General features: G+C 31.8%; 1 protein-coding gene across 3 annotated transcripts; it reads left to right on the top strand.

Annotated features, from left to right (window-relative positions):
* The first annotated feature begins 5,519 nt into the window (after positions 1 to 5,519).
* On the top strand, positions 5,520 to 8,631 carry LOC132603841 (glutathione S-transferase T1-like). Of its 3 annotated transcripts, XM_060317118.1 has the most exons (7): positions 5,523 to 5,737; positions 6,153 to 6,226; positions 6,322 to 6,382; positions 7,016 to 7,069; positions 7,207 to 7,286; positions 7,646 to 7,851; positions 8,235 to 8,631. In XM_060317118.1, exons 1-7 carry the CDS (start codon positions 5,673 to 5,675, stop codon positions 8,403 to 8,405), a joined length of 711 nt encoding a protein of 236 aa, XP_060173101.1. In that variant the 5' UTR covers positions 5,523 to 5,672; the 3' UTR covers positions 8,406 to 8,631. The 3 variants fall into 3 exon arrangements, with proteins under 3 accessions (XP_060173103.1, XP_060173101.1, XP_060173102.1); XM_060317119.1 differs by lacking the exon at positions 6,153 to 6,226 and having other exon boundaries at positions 5,532 to 5,737; XM_060317120.1 differs by lacking the exons at positions 6,153 to 6,226; positions 6,322 to 6,382 and having other exon boundaries at positions 5,520 to 5,737.
* Positions 8,632 to 12,392: the final 3,761 nt, after the last annotated feature.

Raw genomic sequence — 12,392 nt, 5'->3', positions numbered from 1 at the left:
AAGGCCGATGATGTTATGCATTGTAAACGCTCACCTTATTTACTACTTCCTTCAAGGTGAGGCAGAATGCTTGTGAATGCGCCATAATGAAATCGGGGGATCACGACCTTACGTCACCCCGATAAAATATAGTTGTCCTTGAGTCTTCATGCATATATTATGATGAGCATATGATGATGATATTACACTGTACCAATATGGTCGGGTAGATATACACACCACTATAGCGGGCTGCTTATACCCCGGACGCGGGAGGCCTGAATGCAGGCTAATGATTATCACATCGTACCTACATGGACGGGCAGCTTATACTTATACATTTATGCATATGTGATATGATGATGAGCATGAGTAAGACAGCATGATTTATTTATTTTATGATTCACAGTCAGTTACAGATTGTCTCTCATTTGATGCCTCCCCATTTTATTGATGCTTCATTATTGTTTATGCCTCTCATACTCAGTACAACGTTCGTACTGACGTCCGTTTCTTTGGGCGTTGTGTTCATGACCACAGGTAGACAGGGAGGAGAGCTTGACCCAGATTCGTAGTAGCTGTCAGCTGATTTGAGAGCACTCCATTGTTCCAGATATGCATATGATTATCCTTTTGTGTATATATTCATGCATATGTATTTTGAGCATGACGGGGCCTTGTTCCTTCCTTATGTTTAGATGGTCTCACGAGATGTTGTTATGTATATATATATATATATATATATATATATATATATATATATATATATATATAACCGAGAGGCATATGTATATAAAAGTATTATGTTCCAAATGAGGGATGATTTTCTTATAAATTGAGCATGAATTTGATAAAGGAATGTCTAACGAGCATGATGAGAAATAGAACGAGCGGTGCTCGATGGTTAGCCCCGGATACCCGTCGCGGCCCCTAGCTGGGTCGTGACAAAATGGTACATCAAACACGATATGTACTATTAAATATATCTTAAAGTATTCCCCTACACCACAGTGAATTTTGAAATGGAAATTCACTGCAACTTAAACCTGTTGCTAATCACTAGATGAATAATTACTCTAATCACAATGGCCCACCATTTAGAATTATTACTGTCCAATTATTACCCAACTCACTACTCAAAGATGGTCAACATAAATAGTAAAATATCACACCAACTCTCTGCAATAAAGGTTACAATAGTACCTGATGTCTTGTGAAGTTTGATAAATTGATACTCCCTAAATTTTGTGCGCAGTTGAAACGTAACTGCCCTATAATTGTTTCTCTTTTCAGATCATATACTAACTTGAGGACTAGATATAACCCTAAGGCACTTGCACGTAAGGAATATAAGGTGGACCTGGCCCAATTGTTTATTACAATATTGATGCACTTCACTTATTCACTTGGCCACTTTGAGTACTTTAAAATTTACACACCTTGTCAAATACTCTATTTACTAGATTATATCTTTTATGCGTGCAACTCATATTTCTATAAATAAACTATTCACACACATTAAATAAATATATTTTAAAAATTACCCATCAATTATATAACCACCACCTATCCCTGCAAGTTAAGAATACCATTTAAAGCTACGGAAAGGTTATTTTAGCGAAAACGAGTTCAAAAGTTCTAAACGACCAAACGGCATTACAAAGAGTAATTTGAAAGATAAATGACATAGGGTACCTAATTAAGACTTTTTATTACAAAATATATAGGTAGTTTTCCTTATTTACAAAATATAACGATATTTTACGGAACATGATGGATTTTATACATTTTTCCTTTTTTAATTTTTTTCCAGAAAATAATTTTATTTAAAAAAATGAAAATTACTTTTTTAAGGCTTTTTACTTATTTAAAAAAAATTAAAATTACTTTTAAAAAAAAAATTACTTATTTAAAAAAATTAAAATTACTTTTTTATTTATAAATTTATTTTAAAAAATATATTTATATTTATTTATTTTTTGCTCAAAGGCTTAAAAAATTACCTCAATTTTTTGTGTATGAAATGTGTATGTGTAAGCGAAATTTTTGATATAATTTTCATACACAAAATTGTGAGCGAAAACTTTAAGCCTTAAATATTGTATGAAAGCTGTTATAATGTTGTTATAGTTGTATTAATTTTTTAGAAACCTAATATGAACTTTATATACAAAAAATATGAATGAAATTCTAAGTCTTGTGCAAGATATACACATTTCATACCATTCTTATACATAAAATTTTGAGCGTAATGTTTAAGCCTTGATCGAGATATACACATTTCATACCATTCTTATACATAAAATTTTGAGCGTAATGTTTAAGCCTTGATCGAGATATACACATTTCATACGTTTTTCATGCACAAAATTTGAGCAAACTTTTTAAGCCTTGATCAAGATATACACGTTTCATACAAAAAATTTGAGCGATTATTTTAAGTCTTGAATGTTGTATCAAAGTTGTATATAATGTTGTTGTAGTTGTATTTATTTTACAGAAATCTACCATAAATTTTATACACGAAAATGTGCGCGAAATTTTAAGCCTTGAGCGAGATACAAATTTCATACCGTTTTCATACACAATTTTGAGCGGATTTTTTAAGCCTTGAACAAGATATACACATTTCATATATTTTTCATATCGTTTTCATACACTAAATTTTGAGCGAACTTTTTAAGCCTTGAACGAGATATACACATTTCATACAACTTTCATACATAAATTTTTTAGCAAAAAAAATATTATAAAAAAAAATAAAAACAAATAATTTTTATTTTGTATAGCATTTATAATGTTATATATATATATATATATTTGTATAGCATTTATAATGTTATATTTTGTAAATAAAAAGTTATCGTTATGTTCCATAAATATTTCTCCTTAATGTGTATATATACGTACTTGGAAAGCTCACACAAATACAACTTTTTAAAATGGTAATTAAAAATATTATAACTACTTTATAAAAATTACATAAATACAACTTATTCAAAAATTTAACTTTTTAATTACAAAAATACAACTTCTTACATTCCTAAAATATCAATAATACTCAGTTTTAAGAGTTACTACCATTAATGCATATATTCACTTTTTACTTTGTCTTTCTTTCAAACTGTTTTAAAAAATATTTTTTTTCTTTCGTTTCCTCCGCTTTATTCTTGTTTTTTTTTATTTTCACTTGATGAATGCAATTATTTTTTTGTGACTTAAAGAGATTTATTTAAATGTATTAATATTAAGAAAAGTATATGAAAAGATATGGTATATGGTATACAGAGATATGGTATATGTTATAAGAAAGTACATGAAAATATACCTGATATGGTACATGGTATATGAAAATATACTTGATATAGTATACGGTATATGGAGATATGGTATAAGAAAGTACATGAAAATATACCTGGATATGGTATATAGTATATCGATGCACTCATGCACATATATGCATAAATATAGTATGTAGTATATTATTTTTAATATATGTTATATTAACACTATCTATGTTTGAAGGCTAAGTTGAAGGGGAAAGTGGAAAAACTTTTTAAAAGACGACTTAAAGGTACATGTTTAGTATATACGATATATTTATATTATTTATGTCAAATATGCTTAATATTATTGCCTTCATCATATTATTAATTATATTATTAATGGTAGGTTAGAAAGGAGAATTTGTAGGGACAAATAAAGGAAAAAATACAACCTGTATAAATTGGTTACCATATTTATACTAAATTGACCATATCTAAAAATTTATGTATATTATTTATGTCACTTATACTTAATATTATTGCCTTCATCATATTATTAATTCTATTATTAATGATAAGTAGGAAAGGAGAATTTGTAGGGACAAATTAATGAAAAAATATAACCTGTATAAAATTGTTACCATATTTATACTAGATTGACCATATCTAAAGATTTTTTCCTTTTATCATTTATAGGGTATATTTTGTAGATTTTATAAATTTAAAAATAGTTGTATGTATTGTAAATAGTCGTATATTTACTAATATTTTTGTAAGTTCCCCTGCGTACTTCACCCAAATTTGAATACAAAGATGTGAACCCAATTGGCTGTTTTCCTGCACCTCATACAGAAGTAGGGCCCAGATGCCCACTCTTCAAATGGTCCAAATAATATTTTAAAACGTTATGATTGAATTGATTGGGGTAGGTACCTTCACACTTCACATCATTCGTTACGTAAGTAAACAGAATAAACAAATTGTTTGCAAAAGATATGTTCACACGATAACACTCAACCATAACCCTTGATCAAATAATTTAGATGAAGGCTTGCTATGTAGAATAAAAATAGCCTATTAGAGCAAAGTGAAAACAACAAGAAATCATTCTCTTTGCGCTGAACAAATAAATGCGATACATATGTTCTGCATATAAATTTATACAGTATCATTTAATTAATTATGATAAAGTAATACAGTATATATTTTTGCTTTAATTTGTGACTTTAAAGTTAAAAATCTTAGTTGGAATAAAATCGGAAGGATAGTTTAGTCCCTTTTTAAAAAAAATAAAAAAATGACAGCTTTTTAGATTGTGAAACAATTTTTTTTTTTTTAATTAATAACAAGCATACAACCATAAATAACTATTTTGCTTTTTGTTAACCTTGGCAAATCAAACTATACCAGAGAAATGAAAAACGAGGTACTCCTCCGAGCCATATTAAATAGTGTTTTCAGCTTTGGATACGCCCAATACGAAATTTACTTACCCCTAAAAAGTGAAAAGTATTCTTGTTAACCTATTCTTAATTAAATTGTACCTACTCACTCTCCAATTACTTGTTATGTTTCGCTTCTCGAAAGTCAACTTGAATAGTCTTCAAAACTAAATTAGATTAGATCAACTCGATCTTTTATAATTAATATTTAGATATTAAAAAACTATAAAAAAAGTATTACACGTTGCAACTTTTCTCATATTAATTTGATGAAAAAAATACATTTTAAAATATTAATCAAATTTTAAATAATTTGACCCTTGAAAAGTGAAATATGACAGTAAATTTGGGACGAAATAAGTATTTAATTTAGTTTCTTGATCACATCAAAACATACTACTTATCTAAGGTGCCGTTTGGCCATAAAAATTATTCACTTTTTTCCGGAATTTTTTTTTAACTTTTTTTACTTTTGGGCGTTTGGCCATAAATATTCAGAATATAACTTGAAGTTGTATTCCGGAATACCAAAAATAAGAAAAACTTGTTTTTCAATTTTTTTTCATTTTTTTCAACTACATTTCACCAAAAACTACAATTTCAAAAATTATGGCCAAACACAACTCTAACTCCAAAAATTCCAAAAAATGTGAATTTATTTTTGATATATATAGCCAAATGCCTACTAAATAAATAGGGGTAGATCTGGAAGAAAATAAACTTGTTTTGGAGCATTTAGTGGAAATTAAAAAGGAAACAGAAAGTACGTATCATTTTTCACATTAAAAACAAACACTAGTTTTCTCAAATACTCACAATTTTCATGGCCCTTTAACATGGAGGGGGAGGGAGTAGTCAATATGTGTTGATTAAATAGGGTCCCACTTAGCTGTTCTTGTCCTCCTAAAACGACTTTAAATGCGCGCCCGCTCTCTATTCATTCACCACAACTGCTTCACTCAATCTGATCAATCAATCCATAGACATGTCGCTCAAAGTTTATGCAGATCGCCTCTCACAACCTTCACGTGCTCTTCTTATCTTCTGCAAGTAATTAATTATACCTTCTTTTTTCATTCTTCATTTCTCGTTTCGTTCGCGGATTAAGAGGGTGTTTGGATTGACTTATTTTCTGTGTCTAGTTGAGAAATGTATAAATTTGTGATGGGATAAGTTGAGATATGCAGGAATAAGTTTGTGATTAAATTTATAATGTGTTTAGTTACTGTATAAATCTAATATCAAACTTAATCCTGGATTATACCACTTAGTTTAGGTAATAAGATATTTTGCCCTCTTACTGTTTGAATGGAAGAAAATGACTTTTTCAGATCTTACATCATAAAACTAAACTTTAAAAATCAAGATCCCTCGTAAAAGGACCATAAAACTAAAAAAAAAAAAAAAAGGACCCTAATTATTTCGTCTGATTTGTCATAATCTGATTTTTTTGTTTTGTTGTAAGATTAAATGGAATTGAATTTGAGGAGGTTCCTGTTGACCTTTCTAAAGGCCAACATAAGTCACCTGAATTTGAAGGTCCGTTCGCTTTTTAAAAGCTTGAATTAGTTTGCTAATGTTTTATGTTTTGTTTGGAGTATTAGTTTTTAAATAGACTGTTATTTCATTTGCAGAGGTTAATCCCATGAAGCAAGTACCAGCCATAGTTCATGGCACTTTTAAGCTTTTCGAAAGGTAGTTATATCTTTAAAGTTATGGGTTCATATCGACTATTTGTTGTAATTTGTGTGAATTCTTACATATAAATTTATGTTTTGGATTGAAAATGAACCCGGAGTCAGTATGCTACGTCCACCTCTGATTTTCTTACCCAAGTGCCAAGTAAATGATATACTAGCTTTAGCATATAGGTTGAAATATTGGTATAATATAATCTGAAGAATGTAAAATGCTGTTATGGGAGGTGCCATGTATTGATTTTTTGTTGAGGATTTCTGCTATGCCTTACTTAGTCATAAAGTAAATTCAATATTGGAAAATATTTCAGTTTGTCCATACCCTTTTTGTTTGGATTTCTATGTTTACTTTAAGAAATTATGTTATTTCTTCAACAGACTTCAAGAACCACAAGAGGAAGTGTGTGTCTGTGAATGTGTTATGTGTATGCATATACTTCCCCCGCCTTTTTTAAGTAAATGGATCATATTAGAAAGATTTATATGTGCCCCACAAGTTGCTTTCCCCTTAGTTGTAGGTATGATGGTGTTGCCCCTTCCGAATGAAAAATTATCTATGAATTCTAGTGATGTAATTTTGGCTCATTTAAAGTTATTAAAAGCTTGCTAACAAATTTTCCGTGTTTTGCAGTCATGCAATTCTTAGATATCTAGCTTCTGCATTTCCGGAAGTTGCTGATCATTGGTATGTTTTGATGCGTCGACTTGTTAACTAAATTTGCAGTTCTAGTGAAACAGTAAAGTTCTTTTAATGTTTACACTTATTTATATGATTGTGATTGTAATCTGTACTTCTCACTATTTTTTTGCTTCATCTTGAAGGTATCCAACTGACCTGCAGAAAAGAGCAAAAATAGAGTCTGTCTTGGATTGGCACCACTCTAACTTACGCCGTGGTTCAGGTGCTTTTTGTTTATGTTGAAGATACTTTTTGCTCCTCTTTGTTCATTCCTTATTGGTTAATTTACTATAAGCTTTTGAATTTGTTACAGAGGAACTTAATCAGATTATCTTCAAAATAGATGGGAAATTTGTTTGCATTAGCATAGGAAGGCACAATTTATTGTCTTATACTTTTCTTAACTGTCTTTTCCATATAGTGATCGAGACAAATGCCATGTTGAAAAACATTTAAATGCATCTTTGGTGGCTCAATGATTTGCTAGTTTGCGTGTGACCTTATCAGTTCTACTGCAATGTACTTCTTTTATGTTGTTTCCTCTAAATTTGGCTTTCTCAATGAATGCTTCTGTTTTTGCAGTGGGATATGTTTTTAACAGTGTACTGGCACCTGCATTTGGATTGCCAGTGAATCCACAAGCAGCGGCAGAAGGCAAAAAGGTCCTTTCATGCTCTCTTGCAACGATTGATACCTTTTGGCTGCAGAAAGATGGAAGCTTTTTGAATGGAAATTCCCAACCTTCCCTTGCTGATCTTAGCTTAGTTTGTGAGATTATGCAGCTTGAGGTATAGACACATTTCTTGTTTGTTGTATTGCATCTTCCAACTTACTATTTGACGTATATAATGATTAATCACATAGCCTTACTTGAGCCCAGCATACCATCATCTTTGAGCATGTATTTCTCAAATTGTGTTGCGCGTCACTCTGACAGAGACGTGTTCTCCATTGAAGTTTGTGTAACAAATCAATTAAATGCTAGTTTGGGGATCATCTGTAGCAATCAGGACTTAATGAAAATATTTCTAACAATAGCTGTTCTCTAGACGATTTAGAGTCGGTCTACCAACACCCATAATGGTGTTTATATAGACAGTGCTAGGGCTTATGGGTGTATTAGGCCCAAAAGATGTTTTTTTCTAACAGCTAGGTTTCTTGTTGAATACAGTTTCTTGATGAGAAGGACCGTGACAGTATATTAAGTCCGCACAAGAACGTTTTGAAGTGGATTGATGATGTGAAGAGTGCCACAGCACCTCATTTTGATGAAATACATGCAGCTCTCTTCAAAGTTAAGGAGATGTTCGAGAAGCAGCGATCTGCTGGAGCAAGCAGTTAGGCTACATGATCAAGCTGAAGACCTATCTGCATTTGAAGTCTATGTGAAACCTATTGCTAATGTGTTAAGGCTTGCGTATGCCTGCATAATAACATTTTGTGTGCTTTCATGGATGAATATTTCTTATTATAAAGTGATCTGTTTGTATGCTATATGTTCTTATATCAATTCAGATAATATTGAGTGCCAGTAATCTTCTGAATAAAAGCTGTTCTTATTTTATGTATCTAGTGTTGAGTGGCATTATTTTTCGTTTTCCTTCTTTTTGGTTCAACTCCAATCAACTTACGGGCTTATACAGCAGAATATTTCTTAAAACACCTCAGATACTGTTGAGTGGCACTTATCTTCTGAATAAAAGCAGTTTTTAATTTGTGTTTCAAATGTTGAGAGGCACTGTTCTTTCTGGTGCAACTACAACAACTAACGGTGTTATACAACTGATAAGGAAATAATGGGAAAGCATGGAATCGTCCACATTTTCTCGGTGCTTGTTCTCCAAAAGAATAGATGGCATAAGTGAAATTAAAAGTAAGGTTTCGAATGGACAATGGGAGTTCCGGATAAAGAAAGTCTACGTAGATATTTTCTAAATTAATTTGGCATGTCCGTTCCATTCGGGGTTTGATAATTGTGGATGCTAAAATTTCGCCCAATCAATAAACAGAAAGTAAAAGCAATTAAAGTTCTAATGTCACATAACTTGCTTGATTATAAGTGGTGCTCTGAGCACTGAGTAGGCAGTAAAAGATGTGAACTTAAATAGCTAAGTGAAATGTTTATAGCAGAGAGAAAGGAAAGAGAAGTTATTCAATAGGACGATAGTAAGAAGTAGTTGATTTAGAGTTATATAATAGACCTTTGTGGTCGGCTCTTTTCAAACCCCACATAGCGGGAGCTTAGTACACCAAGCTGTTTATTAGTTGATTCAGAGTTGATAGTTGCCATTTAGAGTGGTTGAACATCTAAAGTTTTACTTCATGGATTAAATGAGTCTCATCACAAAGTTTAGGTGTGCAAGTTGCAAACGAAGTCAAATTTAAATATTATCCAATTTCTATTCTAAATTATAAAGATCCATGATAATTTTATATAATTATAAAGTGAAAAGGGTCATTTATCCTTTTAAAAAGAATCAATTTTAGCCTCCGTTATATTTTCTTTTGAAGATGAGAAGAATTACCTATTGTTTTTCTTGTTGAAATGAGAAGAAATCACTTAGTGTTTTTTTTCTCTCCAATGATTGAGACTTCATGATTCTCATCTCATTGCATTGACCACTAGGTCACACCGTTAGATATCCTCTGTTATATTATTGTATAAAAATATGTTCGACGTTACTCAAATAGCTCAAATATACCTCTCCTTCGTTAAATCTATCCAAGATAGACACCAATCTCACATGACACTAATATTTTGGTAAGATAAACACCACGCGTACCTCACTGCTCTAACTCATTTTATTCCCCCTTACACTTTTTCTGTCATCACTAGCATCTTCTCTCCTTCCACCACCACTATCACCATTAAGGGAGGAGGGTATATTTAAGGCATTTAAGTACCGTCCAGAATATTTTTATACAAATAATATAACAAAGAATAAAGGTGTGTTTGGCATGAAGAAAAATATTTTTTAATTTTTTCATATTTAATTGGTCAAAATATTTTAAAAAATATTTTTTTTTAAAAAAAAATTTCTTAAAAATGAGAAAATAACTTCTCTAATGAAAATAGAAAAATAAACTTTATAAGTGACATTTCAAGTTCACGGTGTCTTGCCCACCCTTTCAACTTCCCCAACCCCACCCCTTGACCCTTCCGCTCTACGCCACCCTCGAAACCCCACTGCCCCTTCCCATCTGTAATGAACTTACTAATTATAGGAAGTAATTAACCACCACTCCAACAGTAATCCAATTCGGATCCAACCAATTACAACTTCCGTACATCAATTTTAGCTCAACAGTGCAATATGTTAACCAAAATGAACAGAAATGAGTTCTATACTACGATAATAGAACAATACAAATTAGAACTAGTAGACTAAGGACAGCTCGTTCAGTTCCAATTAAAGCTAATCATCAACCATCGGCTCAAGTTCAGCTCAACATACTTGACAGTAGCAATTATCGAATAAAAAATTATGGAAGAATCGTAACCAACAATTAGAAGGGAAAGAAAGAAATTGAGAAGAGAGAATTTAGGAAATGGAGAAGAATTTGGGTCTGATGAGGTGAGAAGATTTTAGGAGAGAGAGAGAGTGCACGAGAAACATACCAGATTCTTCACTCTAATTTGGATGTATTTGTATATTCCTCTTTGTGAATCTCAGCCCTTCATCACAACCGATCTTGGTCGTCCCTTTTTATTAAAGAGTCATTACTAACGAACATAAGCCCAATGCTTAGGCTTATTCAGTAAGATTTTTCAAGGACGGATATTTCTTATTATAAAGCAATCTATTTGTATGCTATATGTTCTTATTAACAATTCAGATAATGTTGAGTGGCAGTAATCTTCTGAATAAAAGCTGTTCTTATTTTATGGATCAACTGTTGAGTGGCATTATTTTTAGTTTTCCTTCTTTTTGGTTCAACTCCAATCAACTTGTGGGGTTACACAGCAGAATATTTCTTAAAACACCTTAGATACTGTTGAGTGGCACTTATCTTCTGAATAAAAGCAGTTCTTATTTTGTGTTTCAAATGTTGAGAGTGATCTGTTTGTATGCATTGTTCTTTCTGGTGCAACTACAACTACTAATGGTGTTATACACAACTGATAAGGAAATAATAGGTGGGACTTGTTTTCCCTACTTTCGTTAGGAAGTTCTCATTTTTAAGGAACTTGTTTTCCTAAAAAATATTTTTCAGAATTTTTGATTAAACGGACATGAGAAAATTAGAAAACATTTTCCTCCCGAACACACCCATAGATAAGTGAGTTTTTATGTAATCAAGAAACCATATTAACCAGGTAGTATTTGATTAAGGGCAATTTAATCAAAATATTTATATCTTTTTAGGAGTTAGTATTTTCTTAATGTGTATTCTAAAGGCTAAGTGGACATTTATTTTAAATCGGAGGGAGTAATTTGAATACAAAACTGTGAACCCAATTGGCTGTTTCACAACATTTTTTTGTGCGGAGTGCCCTTCAAATGCACTGGTCTTTAATTTTTACCCCTCAAATTGTTGGTCTTTAATTTTTGTCCTTCGGCTAAAACTCCTAAGTTCCTGGTTCGACCCCCTGTTCAGTCAAAAACTAAAAAAAAAATTCTCCAAGTAGAACTTAGATTCGCAAGGCAGAGTTTTGTCTGCGAAACTCTGCTTTAAGGTAGAATTTTGCCTTCAAAACTCTACCTTTAAGGCAGAATTTCGTAGGCAAAACTCTGCCTTAAGGCAAAATTTTAAAGCAGAGTTTTGAAGGCGAAGGCATAGTTTGCCTGCAAAACTCTACCTTAAGGCATAGTTTGCAGGCAGCCTCTGCCTCATGAGGCATAATTTGTCTGCAAACTCTGACTTAAGGGAGAGTTTTGCAAGCAAACTATGCTCGATGGGGCAGAGTTTGTAGGCAACCTCTGCCTAACGATTTTTTTTTTAATTTTTGTTTGAGCAGGGGTTCGAATCCGGAACCCTAAGGTTTTAAGCGAAAGACAAAAGTTAAATACTTTTATTTTGATGGACAAAAATTAAAGACCACCCTAAAATAAGGGCATTACTACGAATTGCCCTTCTTTTGGGGTGGTCTTTAAATTTTGCCTCTCAAATTGCTGGTCTTTAAGTTTTGCCCTTCGCCTAAAACCCATGAGTTCCGAGTTCGAACCCCCGCTCAGTAAAAAATTAGCAAGATAGAGTTTAATTTCGCTCTACCCCCTCCGGCTGACTTTTAGTTATGCTTAACTAAAACTCTGTCGGAGGAGGCGAACTTTGCCTATATATATATATATATATATATATATATTATTTTTTACTTTTCAAGGCAAAC

The sequence above is a fragment of the Lycium barbarum genome, chromosome 7 (genome assembly GCF_019175385.1).
Source record: "Lycium barbarum isolate Lr01 chromosome 7, ASM1917538v2, whole genome shotgun sequence".
Taxonomy (NCBI): Eukaryota; Viridiplantae; Streptophyta; class Magnoliopsida; order Solanales; family Solanaceae; genus Lycium; species Lycium barbarum.
Note: the sequence above shows the minus strand (reverse complement) of the source record. Positions and strands in the feature narration are given on the sequence as shown.